This window comes from Lytechinus variegatus, chromosome 6 (genome assembly GCF_018143015.1).
Source record: "Lytechinus variegatus isolate NC3 chromosome 6, Lvar_3.0, whole genome shotgun sequence".
Taxonomy (NCBI): domain Eukaryota; kingdom Metazoa; phylum Echinodermata; class Echinoidea; order Temnopleuroida; family Toxopneustidae; genus Lytechinus; species Lytechinus variegatus.
The window spans coordinates 4,205,665-4,222,736 of record NC_054745.1 but is presented as its reverse complement, the minus strand read 5'-3'; the positions used below and the strand labels follow the sequence as shown (position 1 = coordinate 4,222,736).

Below are 17,072 nucleotides of genomic sequence, written 5' to 3'. Positions count from 1 at the left end.
CTAATAAGGATATTATTGTTGGAGTAATATATTGTCCACCAAATCAACCAGTGCAATCTTTTATCGAATCGTTTGATGAAATTTTTGTAAATAGAGAAAACAAATTATTGTATTAAATGGGCGATTTCAATTTGAATTTATTTGAAGTCACAACCTGCCAAAAAGTTCAAGAATTTCTTGATCTTTGCATGTCCTGCAACATACTATATCCAACTATTCATACTCCTACACGGGTAACCAATCATCCAGCTTGATTGTTAGATATTTTTACCAGTGATTTAGACGAAACATAGCTGGTGTCATCCTCGGTGACATTAGCGATCACCTTCCAGTTTTTTCCATTCCAAATCTGAAGGTACAGCTAAAAAAAGAACATCCATTTATGAAACGTACTTTCAGTATAGAAAACAAAGGTAATGTGTCTTGGAGTGTTAAAAGCTCCGATCACAATTAAGAATATAAAGCTTTTACAAAAAATGCCAACCCATTTACGAAATATGTTTTCCACTGAAACGTTTTGCAGGAGGTTGCAGCTAAATCCTGCATCAACTTAAAGCTTCGCCATCAGAAAAAATGGTGCATGGTGATAGAATTTAGACGGAAATATAATCGCTTTTGATATAAATATTTTAATATATATATTTCAATATAAAAAGCTCACACGAATTATCACTTATTTCGTGGAATAATCATCCTATAAACCACAAGAATAACTATTTTATCCACTTTTAATCCATTTACACGACAAAGGAATTAAGATTGTGCGGTAGCCATTTCATAAAAAATAATTCAGTGAGTGATTGTTTTTCAACTTGGTCATCATATCCGAGAAAACTCGCGAAATGTCACATTTTGCTGTTTGAAATAGGAAATTAACAACCTTAGTGCACATTCCGAAATAAAATATTTTACAGAGTTATATTCAGTGTTGTCTTTCAGCTGGGCCATGACAAAAAAATAAAAAATCTCAAATTGCCCAAAATGACTTTTGGCGCACTTTGGTTTCGCCACGGCACATTATGCATCGGAATAGACGTATCATTACCATGATTTTTTTAAAGAAAGTTTACGCACGTCCTGTCGACCCCACCTGGAAAAAATTGTGCGTGTGCCAGGCTCTCTTGAGCATGGCCGTACACAGAATTTCTTTCGGAAGGGGCCGGGGGGGGGGGGGCAGACGCGTAAACGTTCTCAAGTTGAAAGTGATACTGCGAAGCGACTCATGAGAACACTTCTTAATCTACATTATATGCTGTGTGAACACAGCCTCTACTATAACAATAGGCATTCCCCTCTCTTAGATACAAGATGTTCTAAGTTCTATTATGTTAGCCTTAAGCTGCTGAATTGGGCAATTTATAGGGATCTATTATAACATCATGCCTTGATCATTGAGGCTTGTTAATTACCTATTAAGGCACAGGGTATATATAAGCTAAGACACATTTGTGTTATAAGTTGTTATGAGTAGATTATATCCACCACTGGCCTAAGGAAGCACCATACCCGGGCAGTTACACTACAGCTAGGATTCAGAGCGCTCTGAAAACGGCACCTGACTGCATCGTCTCAAGTTCTATTCCAGGCCTTCATCGAACGTTGAGATCCATATCTTAAGGTTAGATTAGGGCATAGGTTATCGTAGTTTACAGTATAAATTCATAAGCCACGATACAATAAATGGCGTAGTCGGTATTATAATTTGTTAGGCCGGGGAATGAAAGTAGGAATGTAGGGAAAATAGGAAAGTAGTTTTATGATAAGTACAGTAGTTTAAGTGAAAGGAATTTCCCATTAGTAGGTAGCCACACCCAAATCCACCATCTTGGTTCCGTAAGGTTGTGTGTTATAATATTTTGACAGTACAGTACTTTATTAGTGATAGGACTTTCCATTAGGGACACATGCAGCCAAGCCCAAATCAGCCATCTTGTTTTCATAGTCTGTGTATAGTAGTATTTTTCCACTCCTTACAACTCTATCCATGGTTCATTTCCATAGGCGGATCCAGGGGGGGGGGCCCGAGGGGCCCGGGTCCCCCCTATTGGCGGAGCAATAAAAAGAAAAATAGGGGAAAAGAAAGGAAAAAGAAAAAGGGAAAAGAGAGGAGAAAAGAAGGAAGGCAAGCATAAGAGGAGGAAGATGAGTGAATAAAATAAGATAAGGGGAAGACTTGGAAATTATTTTTTTTTAATCTTTCATGTCGGGATATAAAATTTTCGCTCGCGCTTTGCGCTCGCATTGCCTTTTAGGTGATATCTTGCTCAATATGGACATTAAAATATCAAATTCTGAAGTCAAAATACAAAACATATTTCAGTTGGGAAATTGAACTTTCATTATTTTGTTTTACTTACAAATTAATTATTTAAAAGTGTAAAAATTTCTGTTTTATGGTCTGAACATTAACAATTTCTGCTTGCGCTGCGCGCTCGCAAAATCTGATTTGTCAGGTACCTATTATTTTCCTGTATTCCATGAAGTTCTCAAAATATCCCTATTTAGGTCAGATTGTCAAAACGTATCAGCTAGCGCTGCACGCTCGCATTTTGATAAGTGAGTTATGTATATCTCAATATTAATTCTAAAACAAACTACTTAAAATCACCATTTGATGACAATTAATCATAAATTTCTGCTCGCGATTTGCGCTCGCATTGAAAAATTTTAAACTCATGCATCTTATTCATAAAGTGCTTTAAATGTCCAGTTTTCATGCCATATATTTGCGCTCTCATGCTTAGGAAGAGAAATAGGAAGATAGTCATCATTTTCTTATGATGACATAATGTCCTTATAGAATATCCCGGTCCTATGTCAAAACTCAAAGTAAATGAAAGTATCATCTCTGTTTTAACTGTGATCCTTTTTCACCTCACAATTTTTCCACAAAGTGCTTGCAATACAGAGCTTAAAGTGACCCCTTTTCAGATCTGAGTATCATATATTTTTAGCTCGCGCTTTGCGCTCGCTTTATTGATTTTCATGATAAAAAAAAGGTATTTAGAATACCCAAATTCTAGGTCGATATCTCAAACACACGTTTATTCAGATACGCAGCTTGTTCTCCATTTAAATAATTATCCAGTTTCAGATAAAAATATAAAAAAATTGTCTGCTCGCATTATTAATGTATGAAAATTTCCAATAGCTTAACCTTTTCATGATTTACAAAACATGAATAGAGTGTCCCGAATTTTTCCGCTCGCGCTTCGCGCTCGAATCAATAATGTTCAGTTTTTGTCTTATCCTTTCCACGATTACAAAAAGTGCTTAAAATTTCCATTATTCAGGTAGAAATGTCAAAAATTTTCAGCTCGCGCTTCGCGCTCGCATTATTTTATTTTTTAAAATATGTAACGTCTTCCTGGCTAACTGCAAGCAAGTCCTTAACAGTACCTTTTTCCATCAGTTCATTTCTGCTCGCGCTTCACGTTCGTAATAATTATTCACTTGCATACACATCTTTTTTTCAGGATTGCCCAGAATGTTCAAAACTTTTAGAAAAAAGTACACAAGATTCCCCCTGAAAAATAGCTCGCACTTCGCGCTCGCATTATATAAATAATGATTATGGTATTATATATTTATGTTTATTCATAAGAATAAAGCTAAGAAGTGACTGATAGGACTACCCCTTTAAAGAAACCAAAAATCCCGGCAAAATCATATTCGAGTGGCCGATCGGGGAAAATATGGCTGAAAAAAATTCCGGGCCCCCCCTTTTGGCGAAGGCTGGATCCGCCCCTGCATTTCAGCTTATATTTTTTAACCCTTCACCATTATTTTGTTTTAGAAGGTTCTTTTTCGATTTTGTTAGTCATTTTCAGAATTGTACTTTAACTTTTGAAGCCGATTCTTTTGGCTCATTTATGAATGACTTTTTGGTCTCCAATGCTCTACTTAACCATATTCTGACACATTCTGTTATATATTGAGGTTCAGTTTACAGATTTTCTTGGCTCTTTACCAGGTTTTCTTTGCAGAATAATTATAATACTTAAAACTGAGAAGTAAACTAACTGTTAGGAATGAAGATGATATTAGGGTTAGCCAATTTAATTGTCAGTTACTTGAAGTTAAGGATGAGTAGTTCTTCGACTTGAATCTACCATGTCTACTGGAGCTTGAGAAGTGAGTAGATCCAAGTTGATGAATTGAGCGTTAATTGTTAGTTACCTGCGCACACTAAGAATTACAAATTTGGCTTTGACTTGACTCTACTGAAGCTTGGGAAGTGAGTAGATCCAAGTTGACGAATTGGACATTGTTAGTTGCTTGCTAGGAAAATTTTTACTTTGACCTGAATCTACTCGAGCTTGGAAAGTCGAATAGATCCAAGTTGATTGATTAACTAGAGTATAATAAAGTTATCATAGTTTAAGATAATAAAATATAGTCTAAGCTTAATCAAACTTTGATTCTATTTAGGGTCGGGGCCACTTACATTGACGAGTGGATACCATGCGCGACCAAAAAAACACGTAAAAGGATGTCTTTTTCACGATAGGGCACGTTACGTACGTAACGTGATAAGGGTGTCAAAAACACAAAAATAATGAAAAAAGGGTATCTATTTCGCTAGGAAAATTACGTGTTTAGGGTCGAATTTGCGGAGATGATAAAACAAAATTAAAATGTTTTATAAAGGATGTCCTTTTTGCCCCAACACTTCGTGTTTAGAGTCCGATTTGTGGAGGTGTAGAAGGTGGGGTCGTACTTCACCAAATAACGTAAAGCCGACGACCGAAGGACCCGTAACAATAAAACATAAATTAGTGTACTTGCTTAGGGGTTAATTTCAAGGAATATTTGCCAAGAGTTTCCTTTTGTTTCCAATACTTGTTAAGGGTAGGGTTTCACACGCCAATACTTGTTAAGGGGTTCATTTTCAGAATATAGAAATTACGTGTTTAGGGTGCTTTTCGAGACCCCATGGTCGCGCATGGTATCCACTCGTGAATGGAAGTGGCGCCCCCGGGGTCGGAGGTAATGATACTTACCTTCCACCCATTATAAAGTTGAATGAAATCAAATTCAGCAATTGAAATAAGAATTTAAGCTCAAAATCTTAGGTAACTAGTTTGTTGAAAGTATCAGAGCAATAATTTACATTTTTTATGTAGATTTTTAGATTAATTTCCCATATTTCTGTTAGAATCATTTGTTCAGCAACTGTACAAAGTTTTAGATCATAATTGCATATTTTGTTTGAGGATTGACTTGTACATATCTAGAACTATATGCAACAAATTTTAGGAATCCTTGTTCTGATTGTTGGCCTGATATTATTTTGTCAACAATTGCCCATATACATTTGTAAGTCTGAATAGGGTAGACATTTAATTTTTGATTCAAACTGAAGGGTTGAGCAGTTTTCTTAGATTTCTGATCAATGCCGTCAATTGTATGGCAACTCCCAGGAAGATGAAATTCATAAAAACCAATTTTTGTGGCTCTGAGGATCTTCTTGCCGTGTGCACAAAAAAATATTGAATTGGAGGGGGCGATGGGGTGACTTGGATAGGCATAGATTTTTGCATTGCTCTGGTCTTTCTCGAGCAGCTGATTAGTTCACCGTTTTGATTGTGAATTTGCAGGGTACAAGCCACTTGTTTATAGAGGGAATTCCAACTGGAAAGTTTTTATTAGTAGGTTTGAGAAATATGGCTGGCCTAACTGCACAGGAGAGTACAGAAGCACTCTCATTGTGTCTTGAGGCCAAGCCGCGGAATATTTCCTTAGCTTGATAAGAATGCTGGAATTACCAGCTATCACAACATACTATATTGGATGCAATACCGTTTAAGAATACATTATTTTCAGGAAGGGGTAGTGGTAGGACTCAATATTCCAGAACGCCGCTTAGTCGTCCCATCATGACGGCTTCTGGCCCATGGTCCAGTAGTAGTTCGTCCCCTACGCACACCAAGTACAAGAATTGCCCACCTATCAATAGGGTCAACACTGTTACTACATGTGTTAGGGAGTTGCAACAGTCCCTACAGGAGATGCAACAGGCAGAAAAGAACGATATGGAAAAACTGTACTCCATAGTAGAAGGTCTTGCTACACTACAGCTAGGATTCAGCGCGCTCTGACAACGGCACCTGACTGCATCGTCTCAAGTTCTATTCCATCGAACGTTGAGATCCTAAGGTTAGATTAGGGCATAGGTTATCGTAGTTTACAGTATAAATTTATAGGCCACGATACAATACGACCAAGCTTGTCATTTGGGCACTTTTTTGGAGTTTTAAAAGTGAAATATGAAGGATTTCGTGCACAGTTTTGGTGAATTTTGCGATAATTTTCAATGGAAAAATAAGTTTTCAAAAATTTAGGGGTCATCATGCCCCCGTATTGTCGTTGCGAGCATTTTGGGGCCGGTGTGAAATCACCCCCAAACGCCTCAAACAGACATTCCAAAATGTATTTGAAGTGCACTATTAGAACTGAAACTTATCTCTACACCTGGGGCCCGTTGCATAAAACTTTTTACCTGAGAAAACTCAGGTTGTTTTTACCGGAGTTTATTGCCCTGTGTTAAAGCCAATGGCAGAAATCAGACTAACCTTTTTAGTTTTTACCAGAGTTTTCTCAGGTAAAAAGTTTTATGCAACTGGCCCCAGGAAAAATTAACTTAACAAAAAAAAGCAACTAAAATATTTATAAAAAAGTAGAAGGGCCTGATGCAAGTATGATATTTCACTCTCTTAGCTCATATGCACTTGATCCACTTCCAGCGAGGATTCGGGCTAAATTCCGCCCGCCAGTTCCGGGGACCAACCAACGTAGTAATTCGATGAAGAGCACTCCGTCGATTCACCGGTGGAAAAGGTGAAATACACGCGCGCCTATGGGGATTGTGAACTGTATGAAAAATCGTATAAAATTACACTTTTTGATGTTTCTACGAAGTATTATAGAAAATGAAGAAAGCACAATCAGACCATATCCCTAGAAAATTGTTTCAAGAAATGTCATTATGAAGAGGAAATGGACAAAAATGTGTGAAGAAAAATCACGAAAAAGGAAATCGCACCATGAATATTCATATCATGGGCGGTCCCATATTTGCATGTTATAGTCGAGTTTTCCAAACACTCGAACTTAATGATTATTTATAAATAATGAGAATGATGGCGCTCTCGAAAAAATATTTATAAATAATGAAGTAGACAATTCCATTATTTAACAAATATTCATTATTTATAAATAATGAAGTAGACGTTTCCATTATTTAACAAATAAACATTATTTATAAATAATGGGGAAACTCCACAAATTATTTATAAATAATGAAGTAAATGTTTCCATTATTTAACAAATAATCATTATTTATAAATAATGGGGAAACTCCATAAATTATTTATAAATAATGAAGTAAATGTTTCCATTATTTAACAAATAATTATTATTTATAAATAATGGGGAAATTCCACAAATTATTTATAAATAAAGAAATGTGCACTGGCATTGTTTAATAACTAATTATTATTTATAAATAATAGAAAACTTGACAAACTTATTGATAAATAATGGAAAAACAAATTGCAATTATTTATAAATAATGAAGTATGTAGTGTCAATATTTATGAATAATGAAAAACAAATAATCATTATTTATAAATAATGGAAAACAAATAATCATTTATAAATAATGGAAAACAAATAATCATTTATAAATAATGGAAAACCAACAATCATTTATAAATAATGGAAAACCAATAATCATTATTTATAAATAATGGAAAACAAATAATTATTATTTATAAATAATGAGGTAGATATTTCATTATTTAACAAATAATCATTATTTATAGATAATTGGAAACTCAACGAATTATTTATAAATAAAAGAAATGTGCACTGGCATTGCTTAATAAATAATTATTTATAAATAATAGAAAACAAATAATAATTATTTATAAATAATGGAGGGTTGAATTGCTATTAATTATAAATAATGGAGCGTGGCTTATAGTTATGTATAAATAATAAAAATTGTAAAATTATAAAATAGTAATTATTAATAAATGAAATGATAATTATATATACATATAATTGATTTTATTTGTTAAATAATGATTATCTATGTATACAAATAATAAGAACAAATAATTGTTCTATATAATTTTGGTACAAACGGCGCCCCATAATCCGACCCCCATCATTCTCAAGTTTTACTTCATTTAATTAACTGACGAATCATGGTCTTTTGAGAACACTACAGACTGTTAAAGAACAAAAAATCAGAGACAGAACATTTCATGAAGGTCCCACGTATGGGGAGGAGGGAGTCGGACGTATACATTTTATGGAATTGCTCCTTTCCACTTAAAATGACGCCAGACCGCGGTGGTATTCGAACACACGACCCTCTGCTTACAAGGTAAGAGTCAGAACCACTACACCAAGGCTTTTCCAAATTCACACCTCTGACTGCGTCTATGGCAGCTAACATATAACAATCTACATGATCAAGTGATGCTGTCAAATTTTTCATGCAATGTTCCTCAGGTTTCGAAGCCTTCCATATAGGACTCGGTTTATGGAGCGGACATCAAGTCGAAGTCATGGGGTCAGCATTCCCCAGAGTTTCCCCGTGGTGCTTCTGCTGTTTCTGACGGCATGTTTTCAAGTTGGAACCATCAAGGCCATCGGGATTTACCTCAAAGACATCTCATGGAGCTTAGGAACGTCCTCGACAGAGATCGGTGTCGCCCTCGGACTCTTCAGTGCTTTCGGATTCTTTCCTGGTAAAGTTTTATTAAACCTTAATTCCCCGTAGGAACCCTGCTGAAAAGAATTACATCGTCACACAGTGTAATCACAATGTGTTCACACGGTAGAGTATGTGAAATTATCACTTACACTGTTAAAAATATTCAAATTTAACAGTGTGAAGATACTTCCACACTCGGACACCTGCACAGCGTGACTGTTTACAGCGTGTTCACAAACAACAATGGACGAATATGTGATTTACACTGTCGAAATAGACAAATCTAACAGTATGAGGGTGTGTTCACAATGTGAACACACTTTGACATATACTAGCTGGCTCACTGTGTTCTTTCCAGCAAGGAAAAGGATAGATTAAGAGTGCATTTTACCATGGTCGCAAGCGCAGATTTTTTTTTCCACGTGGGCTAACTCTACCGTTTTTAGTCACTCTGTTAACCCTTTCTAGGCCGGGGTATTTTGGAGGTTCATATGGCCGGGGGGGGGGGGGGGGGGGGCTCCCAGGCCCCCTTAAGATCTCGGCCGTCGACTGCGCGATCGCGCTGAAAATTTGCACGCGGGTTGCCTGGGACATAATCTACAAGATTGTATAGTGATTTATTTAATCCGAATTGCTATTAAGTGATTATGCTAATTCATGCGCAATAAGTATGCAATATCCAACTTTTTCCTCTAACTCCCTAAATAATGCTCCAAATGTACTAATTTTTGGTATAGAAACTCTTTGTGGTGTTCTTAGCAAATGTACAGGAAGAAAATTGCGATATCAAATCCTTATGTATTGTTTTTTGCAATTTCTTATGTATTTCTTTGTTTTTTACCTTTTGTTTTTCATTGTTTTTTTCAATGAAATTCGTTTGGGACTCTTCTGTGATCATAAAAAGAATAAAATAAATACATTTAGACCAGCAAAACTAAAAATAATCATGCATTTATGAATTTTGGTTGAAAACACAATTTGCATTGACTTTGTAAACGAAATAACGTTTTTGAGCAATTTTTGGTCTGACATGCCAACCACGTACCTGGGTGACGCAAAATTGGTCTCAAAAGTTGCGCAAGACTTGAAAGTAAAATGTCAGCGAGCGGCGCGGTCAAAAAAATTCGCGCTGCGAAAATATCGCGCGATTCGTTGAGGGGGGGGGGGGGGGGGCTCCGAGGCCCCCGGTCTAGATGGGGTGAAACTCCAGCTTTTTGCCCATGTTGAACACTTACAAATACCACCTATTCAATCATCTAATGCTTCCTTCGATTTTGATTTGATAGTTTGATACATCTTTTTGCATTAAAGCCAACTTTTTGTTGCGTTGGACTTGACCTTTTAGTTGCAAACAGCTTTGTTGGAGCGGTCCTCTGAGCGGTGAAAAAAAATAATCAACGCTCGTTGCCGTTCACCACCTTTTAAGAGAAGTTGGCCACCGTTAAGGCAACGCAGCTACGCTCGGCCTCCGGGGGGGGGGGGGCACTTACATTGACGAGTGGATACCATGCGTGACCCCCAAAACACGTAAAAAGGATGTCTTTTTCAAGATAGGGCACGTTACGTACGCGTTAGAAATTGCTGGTGAGTCAACTGTACACCACGATCATGTAGCGTCCACTCTCCATGAAAACTTCATGAAAACTTTCGATTACCGCCTGTCTCTGAAAGCGATGTCTAGAAAGATGTTCATAATTTGAAGAATACAAAGTCTGTTGGTCTAGATGGTATTTCAGTATATATAATCAAAGAATCAAATATCAGTTTTGGTTGAACCTGTTACTTTCTTGATAAATAAAGCTTTATGTGATGGTGTTGTACCTGAGAAATGGAAAGTAGCCAAAATTGTTCCTATTCACAAGAAAGGTGATAAGTTTGAATTTAACAACTATAGACCGATATCGATTCTGCCCTGCGTGTCTAAATTAATGGAAAATATTGTTCAGAAGCAATTGCTTCGTTATATTCAAAGTCATTCTTAAACTTTCTGCCTTTCAATCTGTATTCCGTCCGAAACACTCAACCATTACTGCTCTCGCTAAGGTAACGGATGACTGGTTTCATTGTATGGACAATGGGCAGTATACAGGGGCTATTTTTATAGACCTTCAAAAGGCTTTTGACCTGGTCGATCATGCAATTCTCTTATCCAAACTTAAAAATATTGGTATATCTGGAAATGAATTGCATTGGTTCAAAAGTTATTTGACTAATAGAAGAATTCGTACATCCATTAATGGAATTTTATCAGAAGGGTAATGTTTAAGGGAGTATCCCAGGGATCTCTCCTTGGACCCTTACTGTTCATTTTATTTATCGATGATGTAATTTCTGTATTTAAAGAGTCCACTGTACACCTTTATGCTGACGACACAGTCATATATTTCTCACATAAAGATGTTAGAGTTATTGAACGCGTCCTTAATAAGGAACTTGAAAGTTTATCTGCATGGATGAAGATGAATAATTTGAAAATAAACTATGGTAAAACCGTAAGCATGTTGATTGGAACGCCTAAAATGCTTAAAAGGTCACAACATTTACAACTAAAAATTGACTGTCATTTACTGACTCAAGTGAAAATTTTTAAGTATCTAGGTGTCTTTGTGGATGATAACATGAAGTGGGACGATCACGTAAATTATTAATGTAAAAAACTGGGGAGAATGATTAGTTATATTGCGCGGCTTAAGCATTTTGTAAATTTGTCAGAATTAAAGTTAATATATAACTCAATAATTTTACCTCCTTTTGATTATGGTGACATTATCTATCAATCTGCTAACGAATCTCTTCTTGACCAACTTCAAAAAATTCAAAATAGAGCTGGAAGAATAATTCTGAAAATTGACCCCTATTCACACACTTCAACCTCTCAAATTCATTCTATTCTGGGTTGGGACACTATTCAAAAGAGACAGTATACTCACTTGATATTATTCATGTATAAGATTAGTAACAACATGTCCACTGAATATATGAAAAGTATGTTTCGTACGAAAGCTACTCTTTACCCTCTTAGAAATGAAAATAACATATGTTTACCCAGACCTAGAACCAATAGTTGTAAAAGATCTTTCTCTTACCGAGCTGCCTCTGAATTCAACAGAATCCCTTTGTACGTGCGTAATGTCACCACTTTTAATTCTTTTAAAAATACATTTTTGAAATATATTTGTGCTAAATGAAACCAAATCACTGATTTGTACCGGGGGAGTGGGGGGGGGGGGTAAGTGTAGGTTATATGTTTTTTTTTCTTTTTTTTTAATGAGTTCACTTTTATGTCTGAAGGTCAACTTCCTTTTCATTATGGTAATTATGATATTGCAAGTAAACTGGCTCCATGGAAGACCAACCGCAATGCATTATTGCAGCTGAAAATGGATTACCAGCCGTATAATTAACTTTATTGCCTTACCTTTTATTCTTGTATTTTAACATTGACCTCATCATCTCATGTTATATGTATATGTACTTTGTATTTGTTATTTTATATACGGAAATAAAACAAACAACAAACAAAACGTACGTAACGTGATAAGGGTGTCAAAAACACTAAAATAATGAAAATGGGTATCTATTTTGCTAGGAAAGATACGTGTTTAGGGTCAAATTTGCGGGGATGATAAACCAAAATTATTTTTTTTTTATAAAGGATGTCCTTTTTGCCCCAAACATTACGTGATTAGAAGCCGCTTTGCGCGAGCTGTGCAAGGTGGGGCCGTATAAACCAAATGACGTGTAGAGGAAAAACCGACGACCGACGGACCCATGAAAATAACAATAAAATATCGCTGTACTTGTTTAGGGTTCATTTCAGGGAATACTTGCCAGTACTTGTTAAGGGTTGGGTTTCACACGCCAATATTTGTTAAGGGGTACACATTCAGAGTATGGAAAATACGTGTTTAGGGTGCTTTTCGAGACCCCATTTTGCGCGCAGTGACGACTGTAGTCGAAATTCGACCCCCTCTCCCTACTGTTCAAGAACCGATCCAGCAAAGTTGTGGTGGTGGTGGTAACACTGCTTTTAGTGCCGGCTTCCGGCCCTAATTTATATACTTCTTCCAAAATGCCGATCCATTAATTTGTGTAGGATTTATATTGCATTGATCATTTTATATTCCGTTTAAATTGAAATGAAATGAAGAACTGAATTGAAAGAAATCACGTTGCACTAAATCAAGCAAGTCTGGAGTGCGGTTCTACCAAAGTTTCAACTCTTACAGTCTGTATACACTAATTTTTTCTTAAATGTAATTCTAGCTCCTTTGATTGTCGCCCTCTATCGGGTGAGATCGATTCGTCGATGGATCTTGATCTTGGGATCGTGTCTGATATCTCTCGGTGTCATCCTCACTGCTTTAGCCACAAATAATACTCTCATCGCCGTCTATCTATCGATTTCTGGTAAGCAACTGTACACAGTATCGCCATCAACCTGGAGAAGTTGGCAATGTCACCACCCCCTCCCCCATTATCTTCCCCGTCTGGGATATTTTTTAAAGATGAAGACCTGGAAAAAAATGCAGCTGAAATCAGTAATTGGTGCTATAAACATAAGTTTTGTTTGCTTTTTTTAAAGTAATGTGACTGGAGAATACATCCCAAGGAAGATCATAATACAAAACCACTCCCCCTAATTATATAAGAATTGTCAAAACTGTCATGAGTTGCTATGATGCCGTTATCAATTATTTCCAAACGACAACGGACTCTCCAACAAAATACAATAACACTTGAGATTCTGAGTATAAAAGGTTTTAATTTTCGCTTGCAAACGCGTATTATTCAATATGTTTCATTTCTATCGTTTTTATCAATAGGTGTTGGCCATTGCATGGTTGGGATATGCTCTACAGTTGCCTTAAGCCATGTTGCTAGCGAGCAGAACTTCGATATATTATACGGCATGGGAATGAGCGGTTTTGGACTTGGTATGGTTCTACTTCCGTTTCTGGCCGAGGTCTTTGGTGATAGTTACGGTTGGAGAGGCGGTCTTCTCCTTCTTGGGGTTCTCATGGCCAACCTGGTCCCCTGCGCCATGACCATAGAGACTGACCCGGCAAATAACCATCGAACAAACAATCAGCCCAGCGGACCCTCCGAAGATAGACTCTCCAGCCGTTGCAGCGACAGTTCAGCATCAGAAGATTGGGATGAAGGAGCACCGTTGTGTCAAGAAGGAACCATCTGTAGCAACCATAGACCCAAGAGGAAAACGTCTGATTATTACGATTGTGTTGATGAAGATGATGTCGATGATGAAAATGGCAGCGACTGTCCATCGGGTTCATCGATGGACCCGATCCCATGTCAGTCTCATGAACAAAACTCCGAATCAAGGTCATTCATTGAGAGGATGAACCACCGTATTCGCCAGAGCGATTTTTACCGGGACCCCGTGATGGTTGTCATGCTTGTGGATTCACTGCTTTTCGGCCTCCTTTCCTGTGGCTGGCACGGGTTCCTTGTACCTCTTGCGGTCCAGAGAGGCTACTCTATCCATGCTACAATTTTGATGACACTGTTTGCCGCGTTCGGGAACTCTCTAGGGAGAATCATAGCAGGCACCCTCTCCGGCCGACTAACAAAGCCCATCATTCTGTTCCTTGGTGCTGCCTTGCTGAACACCTTGACTATTCTTTGCGATGTGTTCCTCCGGTTCTATTACGTGATGCTAGTGACGGCATTTCTTTCAGCTCTTACCATTGCTGGAATGTCTGTCCTCGGGCCACTTGCGATGAAAAAGCGGGCATCTCCGGAAAATTTTGACGTGGTGTATTCGGTTGATGAGCAATTCTTTGGCCTGGGTACCTTTCTTGGTGGCTACTTATCAGGTAAGAAAATTAATAGAAACATATTGTTTTTTATGTCGGTATGGAGGCTGTTTCAAGATTGAAGTATAAGACTAAGAAAAGTTAAAATCACCCAGGTATCATTTGTCAAATTCAATGAACCCTCCAAAATCGACTTTCAAAATTCTTGCAGAGGCCCTGTGTCATTCATATACCTACGGCATTGGCTACATGTAACTCCAATTGAACTTAAACCATGTTCCAAATCTATTGTTTCTCAATGAGATATCATCACACTTTTGAATTTGATCATTATTAAAGTGAGGATCACATCTTAATATCATTTTTAGTCACATAGTCTAAAATAAAATAAATTTTGATCGCATGCACCGTGAACACTCGTACTGCGGAGGTGTTCACATTGTGAAGTTGTCTTCACACTGTTACATTTGAATTTAATAGTCTACTATGTGAACACACTGTCGATACCAGCACTGTAGTTGTGTTCAAAGTGTGGAACTGTCTTCACACTGTTAAATCAAAGCATATCAACAGTGTGAATCATAACTTCACATAGTCTACTATGTGAACACATTGAGGAGATGTTTACACAGTGTGGAATTGTTAATTTCGCACATTATAAGAATATAAGTCCACTAAGTGAACACACCTCGAGCACACTGTGTGTCACCTGGTCACTTTGTTCTTCCCAGTCAAGGTATACCCTCTTCGTCTATGCGAACATAATTAGAGAATGATTTATTTTCTATTTCTTTTTTTCGTAGGTGTTGTTGCTCAACATTTTGCTTCGTATGACGCTAGTTTCAAACTTCTAGCTGGTGTGGAAATTGCTGTGTTTTTGCTAATGTTCCCGGCCTTATTAATTAAGAAACCAGTCGACCTCTAATGAATGTAACCGTATAGACTTTGTTCCCTAGTGAAAATGGTGATATTACCATGGTAACAGGTAACAGCCAATCAAAATCAAAGATTCCAACATGGAAGCGTTCATCATAGTAACTATTATGCAGCGGAGCCCACTTTGTCTTTATACAGTGCGTATCAAAAAAAGTTTACACTTTGAAGGTATTCTGTAAAATTATACATTTGTAATATCCTGAAGATTTTTCCACATTTTAACATTGGTACAGATCCATTAAAGCAAATGACGATATAATTGTCGAAAAATATTTCCGCTTGAGTGAGCACCACTTACTTTTGACAATTTGGTGAAAAGTGATTTGCGCAGAACTTTTAAAGTTATGCAAATAAAAGTAGGCCTTAATCGTTAAGAACATGTGAAATTTAGCTAGCAAAATTGATTTGAAGAAATCTTTTACCTTTTTAAACTTGTTTCCGTGCCAAAACACTTTGTAGAGTGCATTGCGCCCCACCCCACTCCCCCACACACCGAGGCCATCGTGACGATATGTGCTTTACACTGAGCTGTGATTTACATGAAATGGCTTATAGGCTTGATTTTCATTTTGTTTATCATTGTCAAGCTTGGAAAAGGTGTGGAGAAACAAGTATTAAATGAAAAATGAAATGTAAACCCAATTTAAATGATAAAAACTCAGTGAAATAATGCTGGAGATGTCTGATATAAACTTTTGTTCAGATTCAGTTAGGTCCTCAGATCCAGCTGGCACAACAAGGGTAAATCGTGTGATCACTAAATGTTGAAATTTGAATTTGGGTGGCAAAACTGTTACAAAATGCTTGAATGTATCCGTTTTATTTCATTTGACTGAAGTGCAAGGGAAATGTATGAGAATGTTTCGCAGGGTAAGTTTGATTTCACCTTTTCCCCTTGACACAGCGTGAAAACAAGCATTTCTGCGCGCTTTACAAAAATGGACAAGGTTCACTCAAATGTAACATTCTGACAAAACTATTATTTTAATTGGATAGATGACACCCAAACCCAAGATTATATGTGAAAAAATTACCCACATGTTGTATATTTCTGAATTCCCATGGCTTTTTTAAAGCATAAACCTTTTTTATACGCACTGTATTGTGTCAAATAAAATGTTGATTCATCATTCGCCTATAATTATATTGACTTCGTGTGACTAAACCTGCAACCATGGGATTTGCGCACTGTGCAATTTCAATTAAACTTCCAAGCAGTCCAGATAAACTTGTGTAAAAAAATCTCTTGTATCTTGTTTTCTTATCAACTTTACAATTTGGAATTTTTAAACGAAGCGGTATATTACCCCTCAGCTGGTAGAGTGGGGGTTTCGTACTGGGGTGGCCCGGGTTCGATTCACAAATAATGCTCTCGTGCCATTTGCAGGTAAGGTATTTAAATCCTCACTACTAGACGGAGACGACTTAAAGCCGTTGGTCCTCTGCCTACAAGCATTGATGCGTCCATAGCAATCGGGTAAAATCACACCATTTACCAATTAACTTGCGTGTAACTTATCGTGGTGGATAGGGGGAATGATATCCCTCTTGACTTTGATAGGTGGCAACGATTTATAAGTTGATAATGTCCAGGCATAAAGAGGATCTTTAGTTACAATTATCGATGA

General features: G+C 37.0%; 1 protein-coding gene across 3 annotated transcripts; it reads left to right on the top strand.

Moving 5' to 3' along the window:
• Positions 1-1,466: 1,466 nt before the first annotated feature.
• LOC121416876 (monocarboxylate transporter 5-like) lies at positions 1,467-15,644 on the top strand. Of its 3 annotated transcripts, none has more exons than XM_041610400.1 (5): positions 1,467-1,618; positions 8,524-8,762; positions 12,995-13,138; positions 13,555-14,568; positions 15,312-15,644. In XM_041610400.1, the coding sequence occupies exons 2-5, from the start codon at positions 8,555-8,557 to the stop codon at positions 15,431-15,433; spliced, it is 1,488 nt and encodes a 495-aa protein (XP_041466334.1). In that variant the 5' UTR covers positions 1,467-1,618; positions 8,524-8,554; the 3' UTR covers positions 15,434-15,644. The 3 variants fall into 3 exon arrangements, with proteins under 3 accessions (XP_041466334.1, XP_041466336.1, XP_041466335.1); XM_041610401.1 differs by lacking the exon at positions 1,467-1,618 and adding an exon at positions 5,674-6,159; XM_041610402.1 differs by lacking the exon at positions 12,995-13,138.
• Positions 15,645-17,072: the final 1,428 nt, after the last annotated feature.